Here is a 15,431-nt window from a genome sequence, read left to right as displayed (position 1 = left end):
TAGTCGAACCACTCAGAAGAACAGTTTGGAACTATGAACAAAGGGTTATAAAACTGGGCATATCCTCTGGATTCAGCAATACCAGTACTAAGTCTGTATCCCAGAAAGATCAAAGAAAAAGGAAAAGAACTTAAATGTACAAAAATATTTAGAAAAGGATTTTTGTGTTGGCAAAGAATTTGAAATTAAGGGGATGCTCACTAATTGGGTAATAGCTGAACAAGTTGTGGCATATGATTGTGATGGAGAACTATTGTTTTATAAGAAACAATGGAGGGGGTCAGAATAAAACAACAACATGGTAAGATTTATATGAATTGATGCTAAGTGAGAAGAATCAGATCATTGTATACAGTAAGAGCAATATAATAATAATCAATTATGAAAAACTTGATTGCTCTGATCAACTCAATGATCCAAGAGAATTCCAAAGAGTTTATGATGAAAAAAAAATGGCTGTTCAAAATCAGAGAACTGATGAACTCTAAAGGCAAATTGATGCATAATTTTCTCACTTAATTTTTTATTTTTTTGTAATATGGCTAATATGTAAATGTGTTTTGCATGATTTCACATTGATAATTGTTTGCTTTCTCAGTAAGTGTGTGGTGAAGAACTAGGAGGAAAGGAGAAAATTTGGAATTTACAATTTTAAAAGAATATTAAAAATAAAGATAAGTTTTTAAGACAATGCATAAAAAGAAGCTAGAGATAACAAGGTAGGGGAGGTAGAACAAGATGGCATGTTTATGAGATGGTAGAAAAGTTGAGGAGGGGGAATCAGGTTAAATAAAATAAATATTTCCTAAGCAGAGCCTAGCGCCCCAGAGGAGTCAAATTCTAATAGGAGGAGAAGGCCAGAGCTAAAGTAGCATCAATTGGAAAGTGGAGAATGGGCCCTGATTGGGCGAAATAAAACAAAAGCTGACCAATCAGAGCCCAAGGCCCTCAAGGCAGGACTCTCAGTTCCAAAAGAATGCAAACTTCAGTCTGATTCTTCCTTCTCCTCCTCCATACTCAAACCCTTGAGCTATCATCACTATGTGGATAATTCTGAAATCTGTAATTCCAGCCCTAAACTGTCACCTGAGCTTCAGTCCCATATTTTCAGCTATTTACTGAAGATTTCCATTTGGATATCTCATATCACCTCAAATTCTACATGTATATAACTAATTTGATTCTTCATACATCCCATGAAAAGGAAAAATAGAAAGAAAGAAAGAGAGAGGGAGGGGTAAGCGAGGGAAAGGAAGGGGAGAAAAGGATAAAAGAAAAGAAGGGAGGGAGGAAATAGGGAGAGAAAGGGAGGGGGGAAGAGGGAAAGAGGGAGAAAAGGAGAAAGAGAGAGGAGAGAGAGAGAGAAAAAGAGAGAGAGAGAAGAAGAAGGAGGAGGAGGAGGAGGAGGAGGAAAAAGAGAAAGAAAGGAAGAAAGTGATGTTGGAATTTTATCACTGAAAAGGATTTTAGACATCAGTTATGCAACTTCTCACCCAGTGAATGAAGGAATCATGCTTACATTATTTTTGGAAGAGCTTCAAACACTGGAGAGTGAAAAAATATGGAGGACTATATAACACTGGGAAAGTGGAAAGAATAAAGAAGAATTGTTTTGACTATGAGCATAGAAACTGAGTTGGGTGAGGCAGAAATAGGAATTGCAATCATTTCACAATCTTGCTTGACTAATAATGTAAAAATCTCCAAAATTATCTGGTGGCTTAATAGAATGTACCCAACTACTCTGCAAGAATATATTCTTAATTATAGTAAAGCAGATAGTGCTACCCACCTCAATCACTGATGGAACAATTATTTGTTCTCCTTGGATAAGAGACTGCCATTTGTTTAAAGGGACTTTTCACAATTGTGAAAGTATTTGGTCTCTTCTCCTTTTATATTTCCCTTGAACAGAGAGAGTTTTATTATTCTGATAATAAATGTTTTTATTTGAATTCCAAATGCTCCCCTTTTCTCCCTTAACTACTTACTCTTTTTCCAAACTCTCCTGCGAAATGCTTTGTTTCTAACCTAAGTTGCCACAGAATGCTGCTGATTGGCTATGTACTCTAAGAGGGCCTGAAAAGTATAAGTCTGTACCCCAGGAATCTGAATGGCTATGGATAACCATAGATCCCATGGCCTGTTAAAAATCAATCAATAAATAAAAATAATTTTTTAAAAAATCTCTATTTTCAGTTTGGTCTCTTATCTTTAAACCATTAGGTAAAGTCCTCTCTCACCCACATTACCCCAAATGTTATATTAATTATGTTTTGCATCATCTGTGGGATGAATTAATGGCTGTTCTATATTATAAAGTTAGCCTGAGTTCTGGCAACAGAAACAATGAAGCAGGTAGTGATGAGAGCTCCCTTATTTTTTTTTTTTATGTAATCATGAGCCAATTGTGAGATTGCTTGACTAGAGATATGAACTAAATAGTTATTTGATAAACCCCACAAAAATTAAACCCAGTTCATGCAAAGACAGCTCTGGGGCATAGTTAACATAGAACATAGAATATCAGATCTGGAATAGTTTCTTCCTCTTATAGACAAGGAAACTGAGGCCCAAAAGAAGTAGTTGACTTTCTCAGGGCCACAAGGCACTAGAATAAAATGAAAAGGCTGAACTAAATAATCTCTAAGAACCCTTCCAGTTCTTACAGGGTGTCCTTCAGTGATGTTGGAAAAAGATTTTAGACATCAGTTACCCAAACTCTTACTGAGTGCATAAAGCAAGCTGGCGTCCCTGCCAGCCATCCAGCCTCCTGTGAGGAGCAGCCATGCCAGTTACATTTTGGAGCAGCACTAATTATTAGAAATTCCTGATACTGATGTGAGATTTGCATTCCCTATAACTTCTACCCCTTTGCCTTGTTCTACACACAAGAAGACAACTACTGCTATTTCACTAAAAATGGAGCTATTCTTGTCAATTCTATTTGAGGGTTTTTGACAGTGGTAAGTGGAGGTACAGGACTGCCAAGTGGCACAGTGGATACAGTGTCCAATCGAGTCAGAAAGACTTGAATTCAAATCCAATCTCACTTTCTAGCTGTGTGACCCTGGGCAAGTCACTTAACCCTGTTTCCTCAGTTTCCTCATCTGTAAAATAAGTTGGATTGTTCTGTAAGGAACGACCAGCAGGATGAATACAGAGAGGACTGGCGAGACTTACATGAACTGATGCTGAGTGAAATGAGCAGAACCAGGAGATCATTATATACCTCAACAATGATACTGTTTGAGGATGTATTCTGATGGAAGTGGACCTCTTTGATAAAGAGAGCCTTAATTGATCAAAGATGGACAGAAGCAGCTACACCCAGAGAAAGAACACTGGAAATGAATATAAACTGCTTGCATTTATGTTTTTCCTCCCGGGTTATTTATACCTTCTGAATTCAATTCTCCCTGTGCAACAAGAAAACTGTTCAGTTCTGCACACATATATTGTATCTAGGATATACTGCAACCCATTCAACATGTAAAGGACTCTTGCCATCTGGGGGAAGGGGTGGAGGGAGGGAGGGGAAAAATCGGAACAGAAATGAATGCAAGGGATAATGCTGTAAAAAATTACCCTGGCATGCGTTCTATCAATAAAAAATTATTTAAAAAAATAAGTTGGAGAAGGAAGTGTCAAATCACTTCAGTACCTCTGCCAAGAAAACCCCAAATGGAATTGTGAAGTCAGAACTACAATGACTGAACAACAATAACAAAAACGATTATTTTTTTTTTTTGCTCAGGGCCATAGTTATTTAACTATATTAAGTAATATAAGTTACTAGTTATATAATAAGTGAAAGAACTAAAATAAAACTCATGCTTTCTGACTTCTAATCCAAGACTCCTGGGAAGTCAATTATCTCAACACAGATCAAAAAAAACAAAAAACAAATAAACAAAAAACCATAGAGTCACTTTATTTCCAATTCCAAGGAGCAGGTATGGTTAGAAAATCATGGAAGGGAAGGGAAGCGACATATTAGCAATTCCCTCTCAGGACTTCGTGAGCAAAGAGCCCTGCATTTGTTTGGGGTGGGGAATAACAAAATTTTGGGATTGAGTTAAACTAGAGTCCCTGGGAGAGATGAGGCAGCCTGAAGTTGGGGGAAGAGATGGGAATCCCAGTTAATTTTAAATGGTGTTTGTGTATCTGCTTAATCTATTCTATTGATCTAATCAATCTGTGGCTTGAGGATCAGAGAAAACTGACTTCTTATTTCCCTGTTTTGCTTCTTCATATCTCCTTGCTTCCTTTCTTGTATCTATTACCATCTTGCACATAGCTATATATGTCTACTTTGGCTCCCCTCCCTTCTCCAATAGAATGTGAGCCCTTTGAGGGCTCACCTATATTTCTCTGCATCCTCAGTGCCTAACACAGTACCTGGCACATAGTAGGCACTTAATAAATGCTAGCTAATTTTATAGTGCAAGGCAGAGCACAAGGCAGGGGTAGAAGTTCCTGGTAGGACCAGGATGAGGCAAAGAAGAAGGATCTAGGCAAATGAGTTATTGAGACAGATGGCAGGATAATTTCAGAGAAGATCACTGAAGAAGCTGGACATAATTTGCTGGGAAGAGACCAAAGCGACCGTGGCAATGTCCCCGCCACCAGCCCTCATCTATCATCTCGATGTCAGTGATAGTGTCATCTGGGTCAAAGGATATCTCATCATTGCCTTCTGTAAAAGAAATGGAAGGAACCCTCAGTCCCAATTTAGAAGGAAACTTTCCCTTCCCCTCTGCTCTCTACTCCAGAAGGAAAATAAATCTGCTCTTCTCCCTCAATCCAAGCCTTGGGAAAGTTAATCCCAGGTACATATAGTTGCTCAGAAGCCCCCACTCCCAGGACAGGTAATCCCCAAGGTGACTTACCTCCTTGGTAATCATACAAGGCAATGGCTGAGATTCCTGTTGATCCAGCCTTGGATCCTATAACAGCAGTTCCTACACAACAGGAAAAAGAAATGGGGCAATATCAATGCTTGTCAGGCAAGAAGGATAGCTTTGGAGGAGAAAGGTTGAGGAAGAACTTGTTCCTAGGCTTCTTACTGGTTTCCAAATTAACCAACAAGTATTTATTAAGTACCTATTAAATACTGGGCACTGGGGATAAAAGGACAAAAAATGAAATAAATCATACTACCAATGACTTACATTCTAATGAGAAAGACAGTAATAGTGTATTGGATAGACAGGAGAGGTGAGAAGCTAGAGGCAGGGAGAGCAATTAGAAGGCTGTTACAATTATTGAGGTGAGAGATGATGGATGCCTGAACTAAAATGGTAGCTAAAGTCAGTGAAAGCGAGATAAAGTGGGGGTAGAACTTCCAGGCTCCCAAACTTACCAACAGAAGGAACAGGGTCCAGGACATCCTCATAATCACCATCTGCATTTTCTTCATCCTGTTGTGCTACATCTTCGTAGTCATTCTGTTGATCTCCATCCAGGTCTGATTTTTGCAACTCCATGACATCTTCATAATCATTCTCAGGCTCTGGCGCTGGTTCTGGTTCTGGTTCTGGCTCTAGCTCTGTTTCTGGTGCTATTTCATAGACTGGTTCCTCCAGAGTCTGGAACCTATCAGGAGTCCTGGGGGGCAGAGCTGGGGGCTCCTCATTATCTGGCCATTCATTGTCCTGATAGAAAAGGAATGCAGAGAAAACTTTTCCCTTGTACCTCAGAGATCAGAAGAAACTAGATTCTGTCATCTCTGCCCCCCATCTCTACCATTTCTCCCCATAATCCCAAGATTCCCTAATCAACTCCATCCTTGACCCTCTGACAAACTGTCCAATCCCCAATTCCCCACTATGTCTATATTCACCCAGAGCAGACTTAGAGAAATGGCAGGGGAGGGGGAGAGGAAGAGGAAATTTGTTCAGCCTCTAAAGAAGAAATCAGGGATTATACACAATTGTGCCAAGAGAAAGAGCTGCTAATACTAGTCTACTAACAAAAAAAGTCTCCACTCACCTCTGAGGGAGCCCTCTTTGAGGGCAGGGTTGGCACTGGAGGAAGCTCTTTCTGTGTTGCTGTGGGTGCTATCTTGGATGGCAGGCAGCTCTCCACCTGAGACCTATCCTGAAGAGCAGAGAGCATAATTGTGGTTTACTTCTTCTCTCACTAAATCTATGCTTTGAGGTTTGGGGTCCATCTCCTGACCTGGAATGCCTTCTTCCCTTTTTCTTTTTTCTGTCGTCTTTTCCAAATCTTACCCAGCTTTCAAGATCCAATTCAAATTCTGTCTTCCTGATGATCCCAACCCCCAGTGATTTGGTAATTTAAATAGTATTTGATAGCTGGAAAATTTGACAATCAGTATAAGAGGAAGAGTGCTCCTTCCTGTGTTGGATTCAATTTTTGTTTCTGATGTTTACTACCTGTGGGTTACGTGCATGCTAGCTTGTTATCTTCCCAACTAAAGTATAGCCTCTTTGAAGACAGGAAATTTCCTTATTCATCTATGCCTTGCATATAATTGATGCAGTGAATAGAGTACCAGGTCTGAAGTTAGGAAGACCTGAGTTCAAATCAACCTCAGACATTTACCCAGCCTAACTTAACTGTTTGCCTCAGTTTCCTCATCTATAAAATGAGCTGGAGAAGGGAATGACAAACCATTCAAATATCTTTACCAAAAAATCCCCCAAAGGGGTCACAAAGAGTGAGATAGAACTGAAAATGACAAAACAACAACAACTATTTTATTCCAGTGTGCCCTGGGTAAGATTTTAATTTGGGGAAGCTTACCTCTGAGGGAATTTTCTTGGGGACTGGAGTTGGAATTACAGGTTTCTTTGGCACCAACTTTCGTTCTTGTTGTTTCTCTTCTGCCTGCTTCCTGTTTTCTTCTGCCATGGATTCAAATTTTGCCTTCAGTCCACGGGCCCCACTGGAAGCTATCAACAAGGGCAAGTAGCATTAGGCAAGAAGTCAATAGTACTATAATATCAAGGGATGTGATCAGTAAGATATAATAGAACAAAAGGATGAAGAGGAGTCTCCAAATTGGGAGTGCATTCAAATGGGAAATGTGAAGGTTTTTAAGAGCCACAACTTGCCCCAAACCTGTATCCCTTTCCTATCTCTCTGTAAACCCAAAGTGCCATCTATTCTTTTCTTTCCTAGACTTCATTCTCTCTCCCTCAAATCCCTTTTCTCAGTTATCTTAAAGTTTCTCTCCTTCATTTCCCCCAGGGTTCAATTCATCCTGTCTCTCTGTTGCCTTCTACACTATAATTCCATCTTTATCTTGCCATTCAAATCCCTATTCGTTCCAATTCCTTCTTTGTGGAGCCCCATTCTCTTCAGTTCTCACCTCATCCTGCAATTCTCTTTCTATATTCTTTGATCTGGCTAGCCCAATGAGAAGAACAAAGGAGTAATGAAGTTATAATAAAATCTGAGACACAATGTACTTCTAGGCTAATTTCCTAACCTAAATAAAAATTACCTCTATAATATCCTTCAATTCAATTGAATTAAACATTTACAAATTAAACATAAATTAAACATTTATAAAATGGCTTTTATGTACAACACATCTAGATGGCAAATACATAGAATTCAGAAACTTGGAGCTCAAATCTAGCTCAGACATTTAATAACTATGATTTTAGGAAAATCACAATTTCTGTCTACCTCGGTTTCCTTCTTTATATCATTGTTCTGTTATCTCCCAGGTTGTTGGGAGAACAAACTTAGACAACATTTATAAAACTCTTTGCAAAACTTAAAGTTCTAATTGTAGAAAAATTAAATATTATTAAACAATTCAAGTATTATTATTATTATGCTATCAAATGTAGAAGGCTGGAACTCTGAAAAGGTATATTTGAATCAAGGACAGCAGGGTGACTTATAGTTAAGCACATACTCAGTGTGAGATAATGGTTTTCTAAACATATACTTATATATGTATATATAATATATACATATGTGATGTGGTGACGTAATGGCACATGTTCAGTGTGCTGTAGTGATGTAATTGTACTAAGGTATTTAAGGGAGTCTCAGATACAGAAAGAGTCTCTCTCAGCCACAGACACAGAGAAGATTCAGGACTCCATCTTTGACCAGCCTCATGGTGACCCTCCTGTCTTCATCACTCCACTAAGACCAAAGACTCAGGCTGATCCATAGATCCTCCAGAAAGCTAGCCCGGACATTACAATCAAAGATTAAGTATTATTAAACAATTCAAGTATTATTATTATATAAATATAAAATATTTATTTAATAAATATTTACCTAACTTACCCTGGCATGCGTTCTATCAATAAAAAGATGTTAAAATTTAAAATAAAAAAAGAAATCTTAAAGGAAGGAAAGAGACCCACAAGTGCAAAAATATTTGTGGCAGCCCTTTTTGTAGTGGCAAGAAACTAGAAACTGAGTGGGTGCCCATCAATTGAAGAATGGCTGAATAAATTATAGTGTATGAATGCTATGGAATACTATTGTTCTATAAGAAATGATCAGCAAAATAATTTCAGAGAGGCTTGGAGAGACCTACATGAACTGATGCTAAGTGATATGAGCAGAACCAGGAAATCATTATGTATGGCATAAGAAGACTATATGATGTTTGATTCTGATGGATGTGGCTCTCTCCAATAGTAAGATGATTCAAACTTGTTCCACTTGTGCAGTGATGAAGAGAGCCATATGCACCCAGAGAGATAACCATGGAAACAGAGAGTGGAACACAATGTAGCATTCTCACTCTCTCTGTTGTTATTTGCTTGCATATTGTTTTCTTAGTTTTTCTTTTCCTTCCTTCTTGATCTGATTTTTCTTGGGCATCAAGATAACTATATAAACATGTATACATATATTGGATCTAACGTGTATTTCAACATATTTGACATGTAGGGGACTACCTGCTACCAGCTTTGGGAGGGTGTGGGGGTAAGGAGAAGAGAATTTGGAACAAAAGATTATTCAAAGGTCAATGTTAGAAAAATTACCCATGCATATGCTTTGTAAATAAAAAGCTTTAATAAAAAAATTTTTAAAAAGAAAAATAAATAAATAAATATTTACCTAAAATAAAATTTATATAATAAAAATATTATTTAAAATTATTTAAATTAAAATTATTAAATATTAGTACACAAAGATTAAAAGCTAAACAGTATCTAACTCTATCTGACTCTACTTGAAGACTTTCAGTGACGGGGAGTTCCTTATTTCATTTTTGACAATGATATCAGAACATTCATGCTCAATTGAAATTGGATTTTCTGTACCTTCTATCTATTAGTCTTACTTCTGCCTACTAGAATAATATATAATAAATATAATCTTCCTTTCAAATGAGAAGTGAGGCTAGGGGCTACCTAATCTGGTCTGGATAGGAAAGTAAGGATGAGCAGACAAGTTGCTAGTTCCAGGAGGCAAAGAGAATGAAGAGATTGAAAAGCTATTAGATTGCGTGTGGATGACAAATGTAGTTTTAAAACTCACCAGCCTCTGTGGGCATAGTCTTCTTATAAGCTGTAGTTGGAGCTTCCATTTCACTGAAACTGGCTGCACTCTGTGGAAGGAAAAGGGGGAAGGAGAAGAAGAATTGACCCAGGAAGCATGTGGTCCAAAGCTGGGAACATTTAGGAGCTTCTCAGGTGAAATCCTTGGATGAATGAAGTTTCAAAGTGGAGAGGGGTGGGTAGAGTTTCCAAATTTCCAGATGAGTGTGGGGCAGTTCTGAACTGCTGGCCACTGCTGTCCTTAACCCTTCCCCCCTCCCAACATCTCGCATCTTCAGAAAAGAGCAATTACACATTAATGGAGAAGCACTGGTGGGTGATAAGGAAGAAGAGGTCCACAGGGACATCTGAGCTGAGATGAGGGAAAGACAGTCACAGGGTTGGAGATTGAAAAAAATGCTGTAAACTGAAGTTAGTATTAGATAACAAAAGGGAGCAAGCCATAGTGTAAGTGTGACATACTCTTCACCTACCTTCTCCTGGGGGGTTGTCTCCCTTAGTCCTCCAAGCCCAGTCCCCCAACCATAATCAAAGACAAGATATCTAACCAAACCGCCAGAGTCCAGAGCCAAGGAGTATAAAAGAAGACTCAGCAAGAATTCCCATGTGGAGATCTTGATCCTTAACTAAGAACAGGTTGATCACACAGGAATGTAATCCTCAACACTCCCCTGTCCCCTTCTCCATGGCATTATCCCAATCATTACTCTTGGTATAGTTTAGAGGGAACCCCCCCCTCAGTACATGGCATATCTTACCTTGTCTACTCGGTCCTTCTGTACCCCATATTGACCACCAAAGCCTTTGGCATAATCTGCAGAAAAGAAGTCCAGGAATCAGAGCCAAGAGACAAAGATGAAGAATGGGGAAGAGAGATGGGGAGAAAGGGAGGAATGTGGAAAACAGTATAGCAATAGAAAGGGGATGATCCTGAGAAGCTTAGAACTAGAGAGAAGGAATGGATGAAGAGATAGGAACATGGTTGGGAGAAGGAAACGAGGGCCAATAAAAATTAGATGGGATCAAGAAGAAAGAGATAAGGGATAAGAACAGAAGTTAAAAAGCACATATCTCTGCCCCTGCACCTTACCTACCCTGACTCTCCTAAGCAGCAGTTTCTCAGTGCATTCATCATGGGACCACTATGATGCACTCTCCAAAATAAGAGCTATTGATTCAGTACTTTCATTTTTGCTCACTTGTATGTGTCTTGCTGTCTTTGTTTTGATTTGTTTGCTTTGTTTGGGGGAGGGGGAAGAATGATTCAGACCTTTGATTTTTATGACTATAAGGTACTTTCCCTGTAACCATTCCCTTCACTGATGTAAATCAATAACTTGTCCAAACTTTATAGTATTAGAGATAATACTGGGGCAATGAGAAGTTAATTATTTTAACTATTCCTATCTGCCATGAGAGGCAGAGGTAATATGGTATCATAGGTAGAGAATTCATCTGTAGTCAAAAAAGCAGGGTTAAAATCTCTTTTTTGATACATTGATAAAGTACCTTTGATAAAACCATTTAACCTCTTACTACCCGAGGCAATTCTTTTAAGACAATAATATTATTAAGACAAAAATAAAGCAATAATTATTAAGACAATAAATTTAAGACAAGAATTGCCTATATGCATTGATAAAAAGGCAAAAAGCATAAAAAGGTAAAAAGAAAAAAAACTCTTGGGAACTGTATTTCTATTATGGGTATACATTGAGAGTACATGTTTAATCTAATTTTACTGTTATAATATAAAAAAGAAACTAGAGATGGAAAGGGGATTATAACAGGAAAAAAAGGGGGGAAAGTAGAGGTAAAATGAGGGAAATTACACCTTAGGAAGAGGCCAAGAAAACATTGTAATTGAGGGAAAGAAGGGAGAGTGACAAATATTGAATGAATCTTACTCTCATCAGATTTGGCTCAAAGAAAGAATATTAGATATATTTGGTTTCATCGAGAAACATCTCTCATCTTATAGAAAAGTGGGAGAGGAAAGAGGGGAAAAAGAAGGGGTAGGCTAATTAGAAGAGAAAAGAGAAATAGTAGAGGAAAGGTATAAGAAAAGGGGAGGATCTCTAAAGGGGGAGGACTGCCTGAAGCAATTAGTGCTCATAAATAAAATACTGGGGAGGAGGGAAAGGGGAAAAGGAAAGAGTACAATTTGGGATTAATAAGGTGGCAGGAAATACAGAATTAGTAGTTTTAACTATAAATGTGAATGGGGTGAACTCTCCCATAAAACATAAATGGATAGCAGACTGGATTAAAAGCCAGAATCCTACAATATGTTGTTTATAAGAAACACATTTAGAGCAGAGAAATACATACAGAGTAAAGGTAAGTTTTTCCTTCAGTTAACTCTTTGCAACTTTCTCTGATAAAGTTTTAATGCCTAAGATATTCATATGGAAGTGATTCAAATGTATATAGGAATGACAAACATTCCCAATAGATAAGTAGTCAAAGAATAAAAACAGAAAGTTCTCAAAGAAAGTAGTCTAAACTAACAATCATATGAAAAAAGGTGTCAGATCACTAATAATTAGGTAGCTGAAAATTAAAACAACTCTAAATTTCACCTTATATCTATCAGATTGGCAAAGATGATAAAAAAGGAAAATGACATTTGATGGAAAGGAAGTATGAAGATGGACACATTGACACACTATTGGTAGAGTTCTGAACGTGTCTAGTCATTCTGGCATACAATTTGTCATTAAACTGTGGATATTCTTTGATTCAGTGATTACTAAATGGATTCCCTTAAGAGATCAGAGAAAAAGAAAAAGGACCCATATATGCACCAATATAGCAGGTCTTTTTATGTTAGCAAAGAATTGAAAATAAAATGGCTCCCAATTAATAGGGAATAGCTGAACTAATTATGATATATGAATATAATAGAATATTATTTCACTATAAGAAATGGCAAAAAGGATAGTTTCAGAAAAACCTGGGAAGATAAGCATGAATTGCTGCAGAGTAAAGTGAACATAACCTGAAAAACAGTTTATATAGCAAAAACAACATTGTAAAAGAAAATAATTTTTAAACACTTAAGAACTTTGATGAACCATGACTGAAAAGACAATGATGAAAGCAGAGGAGATTCTCCTTATCACAATTTGCCTATAACAATCAAATCATAGACACAATTAATCAAAACAAAATCTGCGTCTCGTGAAGTAAACTGTAGATTTGATTTCTTGCATTAAATTTACTTCATTCTACTTGCTTCAAGCCCCAAAATTGCTTGATCATTGATTCATGAGTAGGATTGGAAGGTTGTGGGACAGAGGGACTACTGAGGCTCATAGTATGACTTTATTATTCTGTTTCTAGGTCCTTTACTCATTTTGTTACTCACTCCTCAGTACTACTTCTTGATGCAGCTATAATCATTCTCTCCTCCTTTCATTTCCTTATTTTCCATCTCCCTCCTATGTCAGCCTCCATACTCACATCATTTCTCTTCTACTTCCCCATCTAATCATTCCGCTTCACCCATTCCTATTAATCCTCTCACATCATATCCTCTCTTCAGCATTCCCAGTGCTTTGAATCCAACATGGATATTCACTAGGTTAGCTTCAGGAGAAGAAGTCATCTGTCTCAGCCCTCAACCCCACAGCATTCTCCAAACTTTGCTCTAGCCCACCTCCTCTTTTCAGCTCCGTGCCTTTGAGTCACTCTAACTCACCTCGCTGTGACTCATGCTTTTCTGTCTCCCCTTTGTAGTCATAGCCAACAGCTGCCTTGTCCAGTTTATCCTTCTCTACCCCATAACGACCACCAAAGCCTCGGGAGTAATCTGTTGAAGGAGAAAGAAATGTCAGACCTATCAGTACATCTTCAGCATATAAAAAAAATTCAGTCAGAGAATGGAAAGTAGGAGTAGACCCAAGGGAAACAGGGAAGAAGATAAACTAAATGGATGCTTATGGGACAGAGAATTGTCCAAATGAAGGAAGGAGTGTGGAGAACATTCCCAGTCTTCTTCTATCAGTTTGAATTCAGTTATTTCACTTCTAATTTGGTGCAAAGCATCCCTTTTATATTTTTCTTCTGTCCTTTCCTTTTGTTCCCTTTTCTCCCCTCCCCTTCTTCTGAACATATGGTAAGGAAACCATTTTAATTATTTTCTTTCCCCAATCTTTCCACAAAGTTCTGAAATCAAGAGATCAGTCATGAAATAATCAAGGGCATAAGATTACTGAGAGGAGGGATGGTTTCATTTATTTTTGTATCCCCAAAGCCTAGCACAGTTCCTGTCACACTGAAGGCATTTGATGCAATGAAGCCATTGATGGTTCAGAGAGGGTATATTTGGGCAGGAAGAGGTTAGGACATATGGAGAGAGGTTCTTACCTTTCTGAGATGTGTGTTTCTCCACTTCTCCTTTGTAATCAAATCCAACTGCTGACTAGGGAGGAATAAGGGAGATCTGATCAAAGCATCATCTGCCAAACACATACATTTTCTCCCTTCCACCTTCTAGTCCTATTCTTTGCCAAGCATTAGATTACAGTGTGAGCAGTTCAAGCATGGGGGAGGCTTAGAATGGTTATTGTAGACATACTCCTCACATTACCAGACTTGGGTTGTTACAAGGTCATCATCACGGAGTGGTTTGTGGTTGCATCTCAGATTCCTTAATCTGTCATTCAAGCCCACCATAACCCAGTTCTAAATTCCTTTCTAGCCCTATTTCATACAGCTCCCTTTCACATATGCTATGCTCCCACCAAACCATACTGTTGTCTATTTATAAAATTGTCTTGTCCTTTCCCGTTACTATATATTTTCATATTCTATTCCTCAAGCCCTGAATAGACTTCCTTCTCTCTTACAGATATTATTGTTCTAGCTCAAGATCCATTTGATATATCATCTCCTCCATGAAGCCTTTCCTGATTTCTACCAGCTAGAAGTGCTTCCTCATTATTGAAATCTCTTGGAACCTTTGATTTTACTTCTTATGCAATTAGTAATATTTTGCCTTGCAATTATAGATATTTGTGCCAATCTTAATCTCCCTGGTAGCTTGTAAAATCCTTGAGATCAGACTGTCATTTTCAAAAATCCACTTATCCCAAATGCTTTGCACAGAATATGTAATAAATAAATAAATATTTGTTGAGTTGATTTGATTAGAACTGACTGAATGCAGTGCCTTCCCTTTCTGGCCTTTGAGGTTCTCACTGCCCAAAATGTCTTTTGACTTCTTCCCCTTGTTGGCTGTCAGTGGAAATAGATTTCTTTGAGGAACTCTCTGGGATGGGAGTGATGTGGAAATTCTAGGTAAAGGCTTGATCCATGACTGGGTAAAATCAAGGAGTGTAGATTATCCTGTTTCCAACTAGCTCAGTGCCTAGGGATGCCTTAGCAAGGTCCAGCAGGAACTACCTCAGTCAATCAGCGATATTTAATGATATTTGATTCAAGTGCCTAGTTAGAAGACATCTGGATATGGTTCTAGATTCTTTAGGCAAAGTCCCATCCGTTACCCATTCAGCTGAATGATGTCCCTAATGCATAGTCATGACTATGTCATCTCACTACTTAATGAACTCCAATGATCTTATCTTTGGGATGAAAAACTAAACTACACTGTACATCATTTAAAGCTCTCCACAACTTGTCCCCTTCCAGTCTTTCCAGACTTCTATGTCGCTGCCTTCTACAATCTCAACAATCTGGCCAACCAGCCTTGCTTTTCCGCCACTCAATCTCATCTCTGTGTCTTTGCTCTGGTTGTCCCCATGCTTGGAATACCCTGCCTCCAACCTTCCAACCTTAGAATCTCTAGTTTTCTTTGAGATTTAACTCCAATTATACTTTCCATAGGAGGCCTTTCCCAGTTCCCACACCTAATAGTGCCTTTCCTTCTAAGGTTCCATTTCATCTCCATTGTATGCA

General features: G+C 38.2%; 1 protein-coding gene across 4 annotated transcripts in view; it reads right to left on the bottom strand.

Moving 5' to 3' along the window:
• Positions 1–3,909: 3,909 nt before the first annotated feature.
• HCLS1 (hematopoietic cell-specific Lyn substrate 1) overlaps positions 3,910–15,431 on the bottom strand; it is a 42,335-nt gene continuing 30,813 nt past the window's right edge. Inside the window, exons 9-17 of one of the 4 annotated variants that reach the window (XM_051985378.1) lie at positions 13,881–13,935; positions 13,213–13,323; positions 10,268–10,323; positions 9,490–9,559; positions 6,772–6,920; positions 5,995–6,102; positions 5,366–5,657; positions 4,893–4,964; positions 3,910–4,699 (exon numbers count right to left, since the gene is read on the bottom strand). In XM_051985378.1, the coding sequence (XP_051841338.1) occupies positions 4,563–4,699; positions 4,893–4,964; positions 5,366–5,657; positions 5,995–6,102; positions 6,772–6,920; positions 9,490–9,559; positions 10,268–10,323; positions 13,213–13,323; positions 13,881–13,935 (1,050 nt within the window). In that variant the 3' untranslated portion in view covers positions 3,910–4,562. The remainder of the gene's footprint in view (positions 4,700–4,892; positions 4,965–5,365; positions 5,658–5,994; positions 6,103–6,771; positions 6,921–9,489; positions 9,560–10,267; positions 10,324–13,212; positions 13,324–13,880; positions 13,936–15,431) is intronic. The other 3 variants (XM_051985379.1, XM_051985380.1, XM_051985381.1) reach the window with 3 other exon arrangements.

The sequence above is a fragment of the Antechinus flavipes genome, chromosome 3 (genome assembly GCF_016432865.1).
Source record: "Antechinus flavipes isolate AdamAnt ecotype Samford, QLD, Australia chromosome 3, AdamAnt_v2, whole genome shotgun sequence".
In the NCBI taxonomy this organism is placed as follows: domain Eukaryota; kingdom Metazoa; phylum Chordata; class Mammalia; order Dasyuromorphia; family Dasyuridae; genus Antechinus; species Antechinus flavipes.
This window is presented reverse-complemented; position numbering and strand designations above follow the sequence as displayed.